At 34.2% G+C, this 16,767-nt stretch overlaps 1 protein-coding gene and 1 long non-coding RNA gene across 5 annotated transcripts in view; one reads left to right on the top strand and one right to left on the bottom strand.

Annotated features, from left to right (window-relative positions):
* Nucleotides 1-16,261, top strand: part of stumps (DBB domain-containing protein stumps) — a 38,563-nt gene extending 22,302 nt beyond the window's left edge. For all 4 annotated transcript variants that reach the window (XM_035875401.2, XM_035875403.2, XM_035875404.2 and 1 more), the window contains exons 6-18: nt 9,778-9,937; nt 10,184-10,571; nt 10,664-10,960; nt 11,387-11,522; nt 11,788-11,978; nt 12,235-12,307; nt 12,384-12,788; nt 13,014-13,430; nt 13,553-13,672; nt 13,853-13,947; nt 14,026-14,242; nt 14,493-15,068; nt 15,996-16,261. In XM_035875401.2, the coding sequence (XP_035731294.1) occupies nt 9,778-9,937; nt 10,184-10,571; nt 10,664-10,960; nt 11,387-11,522; nt 11,788-11,978; nt 12,235-12,307; nt 12,384-12,788; nt 13,014-13,430; nt 13,553-13,672; nt 13,853-13,947; nt 14,026-14,242; nt 14,493-15,068; nt 15,996-16,012 (3,092 nt within the window). In that variant the 3' untranslated portion in view covers nt 16,013-16,261. The remainder of the gene's footprint in view (nt 1-9,777; nt 9,938-10,183; nt 10,572-10,663; nt 10,961-11,386; nt 11,523-11,787; nt 11,979-12,234; nt 12,308-12,383; nt 12,789-13,013; nt 13,431-13,552; nt 13,673-13,852; nt 13,948-14,025; nt 14,243-14,492; nt 15,069-15,995) is intronic.
* On the bottom strand, nt 10,818-15,655 carry LOC146873310 (uncharacterized). Its single transcript, XR_014982292.1, has 2 exons — nt 15,302-15,655; nt 10,818-10,990 (listed from the first exon to the last, which is right to left on the bottom strand). It is a non-coding gene; the product is annotated as an uncharacterized LOC146873310 (long non-coding RNA).
* Nucleotides 16,262-16,767: the final 506 nt, after the last annotated feature.

Below are 16,767 nucleotides of genomic sequence, written 5' to 3' on the forward strand. Positions count from 1 at the left end.
CATAATAATAAAATAAAACTAGCATAATAAAATCTGGTATAATAGTACAAAATAGGCATGGCACGATACTTGTGATTTGTGTTCTGTGTTCCAGATTTTTGTGTTCCTGACTGATGTATTCTATATTCCCCGTTCTATGTCCCATATTCCATGTTCCGTGTTCCGTATTCTGTATTCCTTGAGTTGTAATGTGAGATTTATGATTTGTAATTTGCAATAATAATTTGTGATCGTGATCATGATTGTTTTGTGGTTATATCGTGCTGTGTCATCTACTATACTCTTGTACTAGATCTTATTATATTAATATTATATTACTATTATGATAGTATAACTATTATCACCATAACTCTATGAAATATCAATGAAGAGATGTTTGTCGGATTCATATTAATATTATCTATAATTTTTATTAACATGTCGATTTATATTTAAATAAAGAAATTGCTATGATTTTTCTATATCGACAACGACGCCCACTTTGAAATAATTATAACAATAAATATTACATTTCCCATTGAAAAAATAGAATCGGAGATATTTATTACATTAGCCATAATATTTAAAATGAGATACCCAGTGTATGGATATATTCCACATAAAAAAAATAAAAAAAATTTAATACAACTTTGCATCAGCACATAGACCAAGATTATACATACAAATATTAAAAACAAAAACGTATATATCATCGTTCGCGTCGATGCGATTTGAATTATGTTCGTATATCGTAATGATTGTAACAAGACAAATTAGCGATTTCGCGAGAACCAACACGCGGTTAAACGACCATAAATTGCGCAACAATGATCGCATCGTGGCACGTATCACTGAGAGGAAAATAATAGGATGAGACGATTCTCGTGGTTAGCACCACGAGAGAAGAGAAAATTTATCGGCGAGTTATTTCTTGCACTCCGGCTTGAGCAGCCGGACAATTCCTTCCGACGAGATTTCCAAGAAATCATGGAATTTCTATCTTTCTCTTACTATCATTTTATCTCCCTCTCTTTCTCTCTCTCTCTCTCTCTCTCTCTCCCTCGCTTACTCTCTATCTCTCTCTCTTTCTCTTTCTCTCACTTTCTATCCCTCTTTACATCGCAGAAAATTTATAAACACCACATGTCAACCAAGTCCATCCTCTTTACGCGAGCAACCCGTCGTTGTAATCGACGTAATCGTCGCACGTAACGACCGACAATTCCGTTCTGTCTCCTCTGATTTTCCTGTTATTCACTTCACATCCTTCTCTCCGCTTCTCCCCTTTCTACATTTCACTCTTTAGGGAACGAGGAAATCACGTATTGCCTCGAAATTCGTTTTGAGGGAAGCACCGTTCCAATGTATACTTTCGAAGAATTAATTAAATAGAAAATTAAAGATCGATTCGACATTACTCATAGATATATAACGATTGATAGTTGAAACATGAATCACTTCATGTATAACAGATTTTTTGATCGTAGACAACACATATACAAATTATGATTGTAATTGATTTTACGATTAAACGCAGGAAAATAAAATAATTCTCCGATTCTAATTTCGATGAAATCGTTCTTATTTCTTCAACTTTCCTTTTTTTTTTTAATTCGTTTCCATTCGTTAGAAGAAAATCGTCGAAATTCCTTAAATCGTAGTATTCGTGATTTAGTTTCTTTGTACGTACTTTTTAACAGATATTTCTTGAAAATATTTTATACTTTTGTGCATAAAAAAAAACTTAAAAAATTAGGATTATGTCGTTTCAAGATGTTAATCGTGAACACGAATTACGAAGAATTTTATCGTCGGCATTTTATTGCGGTTTAGTCTCACGAATAATCTCAATATGCGGCCGTTACTCCGGCAAGTTATTTTGTAATGCGTTTAATCATAGAGAGCTCATAAATTCTCTGCTTTGGTATTTGCACATACTGACGATTTTAAAAATAGAAAGAGAATGGAAGGAAACTCTGAAGCAGCCGCTCGTCCATTCCAAATAATCCGCGACTTAGAAACGTCGTAATTAGTCATATCTAGTGGCGTCGAGAGATTTATATCAGAAATTCGGGGAAAGAGAATGACTCGAGTGCTCAGACACTTTGCTACTGCAACTATTACAACCACAAATGACATTCTATGTTTCATAGACATAGGCGCCAAAATCTTCGAGTCTTGAGGTTTCTCGGAATATTCTGCAAAATCTTTAACTCGCAAATCGATTAGATTCTTTATTATTTATCGAAATAGATATGTTTTTTTTTTTAATATGTAGATAGGTCATTCTTTTATTCTAATTAATAATAACCATAATATATTTATATACTTAATATATCTACTAAATATATATCTATATCTATATATATATATCTATATCTATATATATATCTATATCTATATATATATATATATCATTGTTATTATATATAGATATATACGACTATTATATGCATATATAATATTAAGTATATATTTTATATAAATATTATTATCTCTAAATACCTTATTTAATTATTATAATTATCTCTCATAATTATATCTTAATATATAATATAAGCTATATCATAATGTAAGATATAATATTAATAATATAACGTTAATGAATAGATTTTTTATAAGAAAAAATAAATTAGATACTTTATATCATAGTTGTACATACATACGTATGCAGCTTTATTATTTATGAGAGTGTAAAAGTAAAAGCAAACTACAAGACGTCAGAAGAAACAACTTCTCGTGGATCTTAAGGCGATTATTCTGTCGTCGGTCACTCGACCGACTGACTCACTCTCCTCTAATTCTCTAATTGGAGAGGCCCAATTTTTGCGTTAGATAGAGAACGAGGGTCGTAAGCGCGTCACAGCGGACCCAGGTTCTAAGCGGATTACCAACCAATTGTTATGATTGTCAAATAAAATATTTATACGTTTGTATTTTTTTTTTTTTTTTTTTGTAGAAATTATATTTATGGAAGTTTTGATTCGTCCTCCAAATTTCATTGAAAATAAATCGTATAATTGCTTGTTAAATTTTATATATTTTATTACACGATGAGCTTTAATTAATAGATATTAACAATATATATTTCCAAAAAAATATAAATAAATCATATATATATATATATATATATATATGTGTGTGTGTGTGTGTGTGTATTGATAATTTTTTACTTTAATTTAATACCTTCGCACATTTATTTTTTAACAAATATTCTGTCAATCGTTATGTATACCTTTGAAGTAATCATCATCATTGTAATGGGGTAAAGAATAAAATTATTTTTTCGAATGGAGTAACGGAAGTGAAGGAGCGATAAGCGGCGCCCTTTAAAACCGACTCCTCGGAATTTCGATTCCATCGTGAATGGACTCCCTGTTACAGGTTTTTCCTTAGAGAAAGTCACTACGCGGACCCTTCGTACATAAGCATCTACCAACTGAATGGAGAATCTTCCAAGGTCACGAAGAAATGTTCTTTATCGAATAAAAGGACAATAACTAGCTTCCTTTCTCTCTCTCTCTCTCTCTCTTTCTCTTTCTTTTTCTCTCTCTCTGTTTCTCCTATTTCAAGGTTGCTTCGAAACATAATGATCGCAATATGAGACTTGAAAATAAAATTTCGGTTGAAAACGATTCGAATCAGAAATTTTCTTTTTTCTACATGAATACAGTTCGGACTAGTAATATATTAGTTATATATGGAACGTTTTAGTTTAGTTTAGATGGAAAACGAGGATGGAGGATAGTTTGTTCTGAGATCAAAATATAAGATATTATAGGTCAGAGAGTTTGTACAGGGTTCCTATGATTCGACACGTCGTTATCTCTTAGATAAGGACCGTAGAGCAACCGTGAATCCATATCTAGGTTGAATAATTAGATTGATGGTCATCACTTCCGACCATAACATAGAAATATAGAAAGTCATATATTTCATTTTTTTTCTTCAAAAATACAATAATACTAAATTACCAAAGGGTACGTACGCAACATATATCTGTTATTCCATTTTCTTCAAGAATAGAACAATAATGGAGAAGTTCCAAACTTTGTTTAAGAAAACTTTCCCAATTTGAAAGAAAAAGAAAGTATTCTGAGAACAGTTCGAAAGACTTTTTCTACCCGCATCATCGCAATCGAGACAAAAATGAGCTTTGCAACAGATGTTTTAGGTTCAAATACAAGTAAGAAAATAGAAAAAAATATATATATATCCATGTGTTAAAAAAAAGTTGTTGTTCTATTGCCTAACGTATAACTTAACGCTTTCTTTTTGTTTCTCTCTTTCTCTCTCTTTTTCTCTTTCTTCTTTTCTTTTTCTGCTTTTTTTTTTTAATAACATCACAGAGAGTTTCAGTGAACACGTGGTTTTGAGATCGCTACGACAGGGTCCATAGATAGTAAGAAAAAAAGGAAGAGGAGAATGACGAGAGAGAGAGAGAGAGAGAGAGAGAGAGAGAGAGAGAGAGAAAAGAGAGAGAAACAGAGAGAGAGAGAGAGAGAATGAGAGAATGAGAAAGAAGAGAAACGGGAGATAGAAAGAAAGAAAGAGATAGTGTGTCGATTCGCGTATGAGCGCATGCGCGTTACCCATCCCTCTTTGAACGCGTCCTGTTGGACACCCTCTCGAGAAACGTTCAGTAACGTGGCGCGTCACGCCCGAGGCTGACTTTACCCTCGATTTTTCTCGTTTGAAAACTTTTGCGAGAAACCACGCTTTCCGTGTATTTTTTTATTCCGATTCCTATTTTTTTCCTCTCTCTCTCTTTCTCTCTCTCTAAAAAAAAAAAAAGAAAAAGAAATGTGTATCATCCGTAACGAATAAAACGAAAATTCGGAGACTATACGAATGTCGTTCACATGTGAGAGAAAGAAGGTCGACGATTCGGATCAAGTTTGGAGTATAGATCGCGAGATGAGGATCAAAGAGGAAAATCAATTCGCCAAACGGAGTATCGAATATTTTGGTAAATTTTTTGTTTTCAATTATCTAATTACACGAATTTTCTTTTTTGCATGCGAATATAGATTTATTTTTTAATTTGGTAAAAATATGATTTTCATATATATATGAGAAATTACAGTTGCTAATAGTTGTCGAAACTATTGCTTAAATATTGATATATTTGCGAAAAGGTATGATAATGAAATAACAAAAAAAGAAAATAAAATAAAAAAATAAAAAAAAAAGAAAAGAATATAAGAATCATCGTAGTGTTAATGTTGGATTTGTCGAGCGCATACGAGAAACAAAGCCCGGCCGTAAGAAGAGAAAAATTAATTGGAGAAACTCAGCATTGTGTACGTGAGCATGAACGATAATCAATCGGAAATGAAAGAAAATGTCCGTATGAAAACATCCAATACGTTAATGCGTTTGTTTAACGTCAATGCAAACGAGAATGCCGGATAGGCAATCGGGAGAAGTCAATCAACGGGTAGCAAGCGCCATAATACATATATTGTTTATACATACATATAGACGACTCGTCCTTCACGAATTCCATGCGAAAGATATTTCTGTGCATGCGCCGAAAGAAAGAGAGGAAGAAAGAAATAAAGATGGAAAGTGAAGGAGAGAGATAGATAGATAGATATAGAGACAGAAAAAGAGAGAAAGAAAGAGAGAGAGAGAGAGAGAGAGAGAGAGAGAGAGAGAGAGAGAAAGAAGAAGGCAGCTTATTATCCTGATGTTCTCAATGCAGGATATGCAGTATGCTAAGTGGATGCAAACATTCACCGACTATGCGCAGGAATACAAATGGAACCCAGGTGCCACCGCGTTTGTTCGTCGACTCCCTTCTCCTTCGCGCCCTCCTCTCCAAGTCTATCCTTCGTTCCTCTTCTCTCTCCTCCGAGTCTTTTCTTTCCTCCTTCTCCGAGTCCGGACCTCCCCATTTACATATCTTTTCTTATCCCTCTCGCCTTATACCTACCTAAGCTACTAGATTACGTTATATAAGCGGCGCCAGCATATTTTTTTTTCTTCCTTCACCTCCTGTGTGTTCCCTTCGTATATTTTACAAGTATGTACTAGGATGGAAATCTAGTATTTTCGAATATATGAATAGAAAAAAGAAACCAGCAGGAGGTTAACCGTACTGGGTAGAAGGAGTTCGACTTATTCGTTCGGTTTATTCATTCTAGGCTTTCAGTGTTTTAGAAAAGATCAGACTTAGTTTATTTCGGTTAACGTACGTAATGTTAAGGGATTAGAGACATGATTTGTTATAGATCGTTAACAAACGTTTCCGTTTTCATAAACCTTGTCGAATAACTTAGCTTTTGGGAAAGGAAACTTTTTATATAAACAATTTACAATTAGTCATTTATGGTTAATAGACGAACTATCTTGTATATTATCCATTAACTAATCGAACTCTTTTTACTTATACAATAACATGTTAATCCTTCTTCAAGCTTATTTTTATAATTATAATTTAATACATTGTTGCATCCAAAAGCATCCAATTTCTACGGATAAATTGCATATATAAATGTCATTCGTGTTACTTTCGGGTCATCCATTTAATATTCCAGTGGCATGTTCAATAATTATGGACATCGCCTAATCCGTAACGCGATGGATGAACAATGGCGCGAAAATGGTTTCTGTTACCGAAGGTAGGGGTACCACGAATTAAACGAGAGAGGAGAGTACCAATAGGTTATGGGACGCCGACGAACCGACGTTTCTAACAGTCGTTCCTCGACAATGGAAGAATTTGCTTCCATTCGTAAATTCGATCCGTTTAATAATTAACTTCTATAACGTGTGAATCGAATAATTTTAATTGAATAAAGGAAAGTATTGAAAAAGTGAAAGATACGAATTATTAAAATATTTTGACCATGATTTTTAATTGACAAAATTCTAATAAAATGGCTGCCACGTGTGAGACACCCCGTGCAAGAAGAAAAAACAGACCCAACTTTTTAGATCTTTCTGCTATTCCACGTGAGTTTTGAAATAAATTTTCAAATAAACATATTATTGAAAATACTAACTAAATTGATAAAATATAAAATATCACATATTAAAAGAAAGAATATTATTTCTTTTCTTATTAGGTTTTAGTAAGACGAGCGTTGTTCTTATCCCTCGGAATAGATAAAGAAAAAACTAATGAATTTATACTGAGCCGTTCGATATCCCAGAGGCAACTTGCGTACGTCATTGGTCTATTGTATCGTCGAACTATTATCTTAGTACTTCCTGTCCACGCGCGAACGATCGCATAACGGCTCGATCATTTAATCGCTCGCGACTATTAATCCAAGTTAAGGCCGGAAATACCAAAAGCGGAAGACACGAGTGTCACGGTCTAGTCCGATGGGGGATAAATTTACAGTTGATCGATCATTTACAATGGATACCATCGTATATTATCCGATCAATAAAATCGCCTATTGAATAATAATTCCAATATTTTTTTTTTAATTTCATTTTAATAAATATACGAATCTTTACTAACTTCCCATTACAATTTCTATTGGCGTTATATAATATTTCGTTTTAAAATGATAATAATACTTTAAACATTTACTAAAATGAACGTTGTCATTTTAATTTATTACTATAATACACTCATGTAATAGGATTGCAAGAATGTAAAAAAAGAAAAAAGAAAAAATAACAAGAAATTTTTATACAAAAAAAAACAAGAATTTTTATACAATACTGAAGTAACTCAATCATAGTCGTAACAATATTCTTGTATACAATACTGAAGTAACTCAATTACAGACAAAGATATTAAATTTAATGTATTTTATCTAAAAGAAACCCTAATGTTTCCTGTCGTCAGTCCTATCAACGACATAATAACATAATTAATGGCGCCATTCCTTTTCCATAAGCACGGAGACTTCTGACAAGGGGTCTTTTGTACCGCAGATATTGATATCTTCCAAGCAACGATACTCGGAAATTCCGAAGTTCACGATCTTTTAACGGGGGTACGGTACAACGAATCGTACGTATAAAGCTCGTGCAATTTTCTCACCATTTATTCACAAAACAAAATTATCTAAATGTTTTTCGAGCCACGAAGGACTACGACCACGAATAGCTTCATTTCTTCATTCATGCTGTATTTTCTTCGTAACTTTGAAGGAAAAAAGAAAGTACAAATCGTTTTAACGGGTCTCACATCGTATATCTTCTCTTCTTGTCGTTCGAAGATAAAGTCAAGTACTTCTTCGACGAAGTAAAGAACAAAATAAGATTACGAAGAAGAGAATCGAGAAAGAGGATCTGGGATCGCGTATTCGCAACGACAAAAAGAGAAGAAGAAGAAGAAGAAGAGAGAGAGAGAGAGACACACAGTCGACGTATCTTCTTCCCCGGGTCTCTCTCTTTCCAGATCTCCATCTTTCCAGCGAATGTCTTTTCAGGCTTATATCCCGCGGTCCAGCCGTTTCAGAATACGGAGTTGACGAACTCTCGAGCTTGGAGAAGCCAAAAATAACCGGAGCGAAACAAACCGTGATTTTCTTCCTGCTCCGCTACGTGTAACATTTCGTCAGGACGACGGATAAATAAACCTGTCGTCGGGAATAGACGAAGGGAAAGAGGGAAGAAAAGAAGAAAAGAAGAAAAGAAAGAAAAAGAAAAAAAAAGAAAAGAGTTTACAAAGTTTCTACGATTGGTAAACCTTTGGTTAACGTTTGTTTTCACCTTTGCGAAACTAACGTCAAAACTTTGGACTCATGTTCTTTTTTTATTTTTCTTTTTTTTTTTTTTTTTTTTTTTTTATAAGAACAAAACAAAATTAACCTGTATTGCGTTTGAAAATATTGTTGAGGAATATGGTCGTCGAATTAATTCTGATTTTTTTACATGTAGTAATATCAAAAGATGACTAATGAAGATTACAAAGATATATGCAGGTGTATGTTGACGATGTTACAATTGAAATATTTGAAAGATCGTTAAAAAAGAAAAGATACAAAGAATATTAACGATGTATATGCGGTAATAAAACTAATTATTTAATATTCTCGCAATCTTTAATGACTTTTTGTCATGCACGTTTGCCTTTCTTCTTCTTTACCACCCTAACAAAAAGGTGAACATCGCGTGTATCACGTTACCACGCCGAAAATGAAGAGCATACACAGACTCTAGGGATAAACAAGGGTGTGTCGCAGTTAATGGCCAGCTCCTGTTAGGTATATGATATGTAAATGAATTGCTAGCAAGCGCAAACACTCGCAGGGAAGTTCTAAATTAAAACGTTCGCGGGTTGAAAAGTATGTAACCACTGAAAGTAAAATATTGCGAAGAAAGACAAGAATGAAATAAAACATACGTGTCCATGGTCGTTTTTTAAAAATCTGAGCAGAGAAAGGACACTTCTTATAGGCACTACTCTTTGGCCCATGGCTGGAGAACTATGTAATAGACACAATGTAATTTATATGTTAATATAATAATCTTATTTTAAATATTTCTGCAAAATTTGTACTATTTCCAGCTTATGTAGGATTTTTTTAAGGATTTCTTATATTTTTCAAATGCCTGTCATTTTAAAATCAAAAATTTAATCGATTTAGAATTGCTCGTAAATCCTCGTTAAGAGAGACCTTTTTTTATATTAATCTACCGAGTCGTTTAGACGGTAAAGTGGATATATGTAGATTTTGACATAAAACATAAAGATCCAAAAAGGTTTTTGGATATCTCAAGTACTTTAAGAGATAATCGTTTATTAAACATTTTGCTATATGAAGAGCATAAGGATTTCCTCTTTACAATCATCCCTAAAAATGTTTTTAATTTTGAATATTTCAGGCTCTCGCTCAGCAACGGGTCTATCAAAATCTGATAGCAGTCCTGAAGACGACGTCGTTTTCGTTTCCAGTAAGGACAGTGAAGCTTCGGGTCTATGGGTGAATTATCTTACTGCTTGCTTCGAGCAGATCAGTCGGCAGCAGGGTCGACCACCTTTTAAGTAAGTCTCAGTGATTAATTAGAGTCCTTAGATATCACAAATAAATTATAATCAAAAATAAATGTATATTATGAATATCTCATAAATGATTTTTTAATTAATCCAAACTATGAAATATCTTGAAAGATTCGTTTATATAAATAAATCAGATAAAATAGATTAACCTTTATTCTAAAAATAAAATCATGATAATGATACGTTTACAACAGAAACAGACTTTTAACAAATTATTAATTAATATTTCAGAGTGCGTCATATAACAGTTGAAGAGTCACTTTCTCCAGGGACAGAAGAAAGGATCACATGCGCCCGTTTGCAAATCGTCATAGTTTGTCCAATTCTTTTAGAGCGTGTTCTATGTCGACCAGAACATGCAACTAATCTTTCAAGACATCTAACCATCGAGAAAGTCCTAGCGATGATGCTGGGCGTGCACGACGGCGTCGTGACGGACACTCATAAGTCAGCTCTGGTATCATATAATCAGTGGAGGAAGTTCTTCGTTAAGGATCAGGATGAAACTTTCGTTGGCGAGTTTCTTGGTGCTGCCGTTAGCATTTTAGGCACTGCTCCACCTTCAACGCTTAGAAACGATAAGACTGTTTTCTCCGTCCACCCTAAAAAAGTCAAACTTGTAAGTTTCTCCTTAAAAATAAATTTATCGAATAAATTTTCACAATAAACTATATGGACGCGATCAGGAATAACAAAAAACGTCTTTTTCAGGGCCAAAATCGAATAATAGCTCTGTTGAATGATCCATTACGTCCAGAGGACAATGTATCGGTTATCGTTGATCGTTGCGGAGAGGGTATCGATGTCGCTCACGTAAAAAGACGAAATCCATACACTCTTCAGTTCTCCATTCCTGAGAGATGCCTTGAAGTATCCATGCTGGTAGGCGTTAGAATATCCAGGAATGGTTGTCCACTCGGTGTTAGGCAAGTAAAATGCGAGAGTAGACTAAGAGAGCTGGATCAAATTCTCAGAGCGCACGACAATCCTCTTGAATTTATGTGTCAGGTGAGTTTATTTTCAATGTTTAAAATCATTCTAAAAAATTTCATAACATGTCTCGAAAGATTCATAAAATATACAGTATTCACAATGTATATTCAAATTACTAATAAATAGTATGAAAATGTTTTCTGTTTTATTAAAAATTACTTTTTGCTACAAACAAATATGTTCCTTGTAGATTTTTTGTTTTTAATATGTTTCAATAATGAAAGAAGATAACTTATAGGAAAAGAGTCGGTTTTATCATACTTCGAAAATTATTTCTATTCTAATGTAACAATCACTTCTGAAAAAATGCTGAAAGGAACAAGTTTGCCTAACGAACAATTCGTGTCTGTAAAAACTTCCGGTCGGAGAATTCTCAGAAATTTCAATAAGGCAATTTAAGTCCTTATCACAAATCATCCACAATATCATTTCATTTTCCAGACTTTCGGTTTCCATCCCGGAGATCGTGAGCAATTGGACAATTGGATGGTGCACGCATTTCAAAGGAACGTACCACCCCATTTCAACCTTTTATCCACTCCAAGCGATATTCTACCCACACCAAAAAATCACACGAGTGAGTAATGAAAGAATCGTAATCATTTATCTCGTTTACTTTGATAAGAAATGTCTAATTTATTTCAATTGTTACTTCATGCTGATACAATAGAACGACTAGTCGGTAAGAAACAGAAGAAAAATCTTTACCTCTCCCCTCTCTCTCTCTCTCTCTCTCTCTCTCTTTCTCATTTATACATATATGCACATATATTTTAATAAAAAAATAAGATGCAAAACCATTTTTAAAATAGAACAAACTAAAAATTTATTTTTAATCACAGGCCCCGAAGAGAATCCAACGCTTTTGCACTTTGCCGCACGTTTCGGATTGGAAAGATTGGCCTGGCAATTGTTAGAGTGTCCTGGAGGTGATCTAGCTTGCGATCTGAGAAATGTTTCCGAATTGACACCAGCCGATCTTGCAGAGCAAGCTGGCCACACAAGATTGGCTCATCAACTTCGTGGCTACATGGTACAAAAACATCGCCTTTAAACATCGTCATGGTTTTTCGATAATCGGTACTACCGCGATACTTCTTTTACCCTAAACGATTCGAGATTTGGCCAATACAAAAAGCATTCGCTTGTTCCTCGAGATAGCTTTAACGCAGCACGGTTACTCCTTTTGTTCTATTGATATTATAAATACGTTTAAAAAACTAACCGAAAACTGCATTTGTATTGCATGTTTCGGGCTTTGCCTTGAATCCTCGACTACGAAAACGCAGCAAATGAACGAGTTCACCAACATGTATAGCTACCTTAAAGTCATAAGCGAGAACACGTCGAGTCAGGCTACAGGTAAGTAACTGTCCTTTTTTTATATTTTTTGAATAATTTCGATATTGAAACAAAACCATAATATTTTCATCCATAGACATTCAATCGATAAACTCTACGAATGACACAAGTAACGACAAAACCAGCGAAACGAACAATGATAAGACGAACGAAGTCGAAGGTAACGATAACGAAAATAAAATTGAAAATAAAAACAACAACGAGAAGAACAATGAAAGAATAAATGATCAGGAAGATTACTGTCGTCCTCGACCTCTTAGTGAAGCTTATTCAGTGCCACCAGCTGCAAGACCGATCACTAGTTTGATCTTACCCACGCAATTGTTGACATCATCCAATATTAATCCGAACAATCCCCTAGAAGCGAATTATTCCATTGTTCCAGCACCCACACCAGTGATCCTCTCACCTACAACACCCACGATCACTTCGAATGATCTCGATTTACCACTTCAAGGTTACATGAAGATGCACCCTGCTGGTAAAGACAATTCAATAATTTTACATCAAATGACTTGATTTATTCATTAATCGATAATCGATATAAAAATCAATGCTATTTTTTATTTAAAATTCCTATTTCAAGTCTGAATCATAAATTTGCAATTAATTTTGTTAATTTGTTAAAGAAAAATCACTTATCATACTCTTGACATGATCTTTATTCTTCCTATTGTGACGTCGAACATTCTTTGCTATACTTTAGGACCTAAAACTCCTACATTGAATGGATCACACCAAGCACCTTCTCGAACTGCCACGCCAACACAAAATCGATCGGATAACCATGGCTCGCATCAAGGAGGACGCGAGGATTCGGTTTCCTATGGAAGAACTTCTTCGAATTCCAGCACAAGATCAAAGGAACACTCGAGACCCCAGGATGAGCTTCTTGAGATCATCAACGACTTCAAGAACAACGTCTTTACAATATCAGAAGTCGAGAGACTCGTTGAGAATTGGAGAAACCGAAACGATGTACAGCAAAGTTTCAAGGACAAACAGAGGCAATTGACTGCCATGAGGGAGGAATACGAAAGGATACAGAAGAAGATGAAGGAAGAGATGAAAGCACCCACTCCTTTCGACAGAATAAGAAAATTCTTCTCGAAAGGGAAGAAAGGTGAATATTTTTCTTTTATTTATTTATTTTCTTTTGTTTTTTTTTATTTTTTTTTTTGAAAGATTAATCTCTTTCCTACCTTGCTATTTTTATTTGAAACGTATACGTCTCGCTTTTTATAGACTCCAAAGATTCCACTAATGGTACCGACGACTCCTCCCCAACGACAAAACCAGAAGCCGTGAACGGAACCTTGGCAGATCGTCGACCTGTCAGCAGCCTTAGCCTTGGCAGTGTTTCCAGTAAGAGTTATCTCGTAACTTAAACTTGTCGTCGTTTATTCTTGCTCTCAAAACCAATTCATTAGAAACAATAAATTATATCTTAGCCAAAAAATCATGTATTACTACCAACAAACGTAAGAAATGTGTTGAAATGAACCTTTGCCAATATTTTGATCGTTTAATTGTATATAAATTTAGGTTCGTCATCGTCTGGAAGAATGAGCACTGTCAGTGGCTGCAGTGGTACCAGCCTAGGAGATAGCGGAACCCATTCTGATCCCGAAGACAGAAGAGTAAGGATCAATTTAAATCTTCTCAATAGTTATTAGCTAACGTTATAACTTAAACTCTTGATCACATATTCTTTGTAGATTCAAAATAGAGCAGATAAAGCAGGTGTAATGTCTTATGAAATACCACCAACGCCAAAACCACTCGCTGGTACGTATTCACCAGCTTTGCGGTATTCACCATCACCTCGTTCTTCAACCGCAACAGAACTTGACATCAGGCCATCTCAGCCACCGTCAAGAGCCGAGGATAACGAATATTACATTGCTTTTCCACCATCGGGATTACCCGTTCACTGTACGTATAACGTCACCAACAGAGAATCCATAATTTCCTTCTAACTAATCTAATAGCATCGAAATTTCAATCGAGTTAGCTCTTATTAATTTAATCCTTGGAAATTTCCGACAATGAAACCTTTCATTTTCAGAAATTCCCAAATTTCCTTTCAAAAATTCAATCTTCCCGTCCGTACAACTCGATCGATAAATTCACTCAACTAAACTTTCTACATTTTAAAATTTAATTTTCTATAATTTACATATAGCTTTTAAATCAGACGGATCACTGAGAGAACCAATGACTCCAGGCTCACCGAGCGAACATCCTAAATACCTCGAGTTTAATCAGAACGTTTCCGGGAAGAAGCATGATGGAGAAACCACAAAACGATCGAATACTCATATTGATCCATCTTCGATAAACATCACTTCATCCGTTACACCTGTACCTCCTCCTGGCATGTGTATACCATCGAATTACGTCAACGCGATGCCAGTTTGTGTCTTTTCATCTTCGAGCCAAACCACAAGGTCTAATGAGACTACTGATGGCCTTGACCGACCTATAGAACCAAATTCGAACTCTAATTCAAACTCGGTCGAGGTTGAAGTCGTTATTGAACCTATCCCCTTGTCGAACGATGAAAATGTATCCATCGAACAAAACAAACATAATTCTGGCTCAGATAATAACGAAGAATACGTACAAACGGACGTTAATAACGAGGACAACAGTAAACTTCATCACGAGTATATGAATCTGGGAATGAATTCTCAGGACATCGTCAAAATTTTTGGTGCCATTCCAAAAAAGTGGCCTGCTCCGCCTGTGCCACCACGAAGTAAGGATCTTTAAAATGTTTATTTTCCCTCTAACGATCAAAAAAAAAAAGAAAATAATTATTAAGATCTGTTACTTTTTAATAGTTCTATTTTTTTCTTTTCTTTTCCACATTTCTTGCGGATGATATATATTCTAGCGATTCAACTCTTTCTTTGATGTCGACAACATTTAGATAATATATCACTATCCATACACGGTCTTTTTTTATTCTTGCATTCAAAAATTTTATACCTCTGACATAGTCATGTTCTCTGATCTTATGAATTCCTTTCCTTCTGGTATGTACCTCACAGACATGAGTTATTTATGGACGTTCGATCTTATTCATGGCATTCCTGGAAAGACCAACTTACTCATTACACTCACTCGTTAAATAAAGACATCGACAGCCATACATATGGTTCTTCGAACTGTCGACAAAGAAAGTTATCCTTGACTCGTAAGACGGACTCTCAAGTTTCTCGCGAAAAATCGATAGAAAATGATGATGCCATCGCTGTATTCCGATCACGTACGGACGATTCGAAAAGTTCATTACTATTCTTTGTCACGGATTCGAGTTCTTCTCCGAAAACGAATCGTATTTTTTTTTCTCTGTTTGTCTGTCTGTCTGTCTCTCTCTTTCTCTCTCTCTCTCTCTTTCTCTCTCTCTCTCTCTCTCTCTCTCTCTCTCTCTCTCTCTCTCTCTCTCTCTCTCTCTCTCTCTCTCTCTCTCTCTCCCTTTCTCTCCTTCACCTTCTTTCTATCAACTTCGTGGAAACATTACAAACTACGAGTTACCATTTTCGGTAAATTCGAACGAGTTTCGTATTTTTCAACAAGTGAAAGAAACTCGAATCATCAAATACCTTTTATATACTTACTCGTTCATAGCTGTACCCAACTAATTTCATTTCTTTATCGTTTTATTTTTTCTTTCTTTCAGCCGTTACCAAAAAATAGAAGACTCCAATCTAACTGGCAAGAAGGATGTAAATATTTTCAATGTATTTTATTATTAGTGTCTTCAATGCGCGTTAAATCTAATATGTATGTAAGTCGTTTCTGACCTAACGCATCGGACAAAGTTAAAAATAATCTATAAGTCTAACTGATGAAATTAACGTCGTTTAAATAATTAGTATGTATTATTTTCTTCACGCGATTCGTATTGAGAACAAAAAAAAATATATATATATATTTTTTATATATATATATATTTTTAAATATATCTATATATATATATATATAGTATATGTATGTGGAAATTAATATGGTCGACAAACGTTACCTAAAAATAGCTATATATTTGCTATACGTGTTAAGTAATTTTTAATCTTTTGAAATATATATATATATATATATATATATATATATATATAAGTAACATATTATCTCTCTATGTACATTTTTATTCATTTACGAACGAAATACAGAAATGAGATAAGACTTAAAATATTCATGTAACAGGCATCATTTTACGTATGTCGATCATCTAACTTAATTATTAATTATTTTTTACAATCGTAAATATTAAGAGACATTTATAGTCGTCGCAAACATTATGATGATACAATTTCTATTGACTTTCAAAGTGATCTCTGTGTATAATTAATAAACACTTTGAATATCAAGTAAATTGAATGCGTCAGTATGTATGTATTTGTTTGTATGTATATGTGCGTGAAAAAAAATAAGGGAACATTTCTAATGCGATT

The sequence above is a fragment of the Vespa mandarinia genome, chromosome 1, assembly GCF_050613455.1.
Source record: "Vespa mandarinia isolate Hongniang chromosome 1, ASM5061345v1, whole genome shotgun sequence".
NCBI lineage: Eukaryota > Metazoa > Arthropoda > Insecta > Hymenoptera > Vespidae > Vespa > Vespa mandarinia.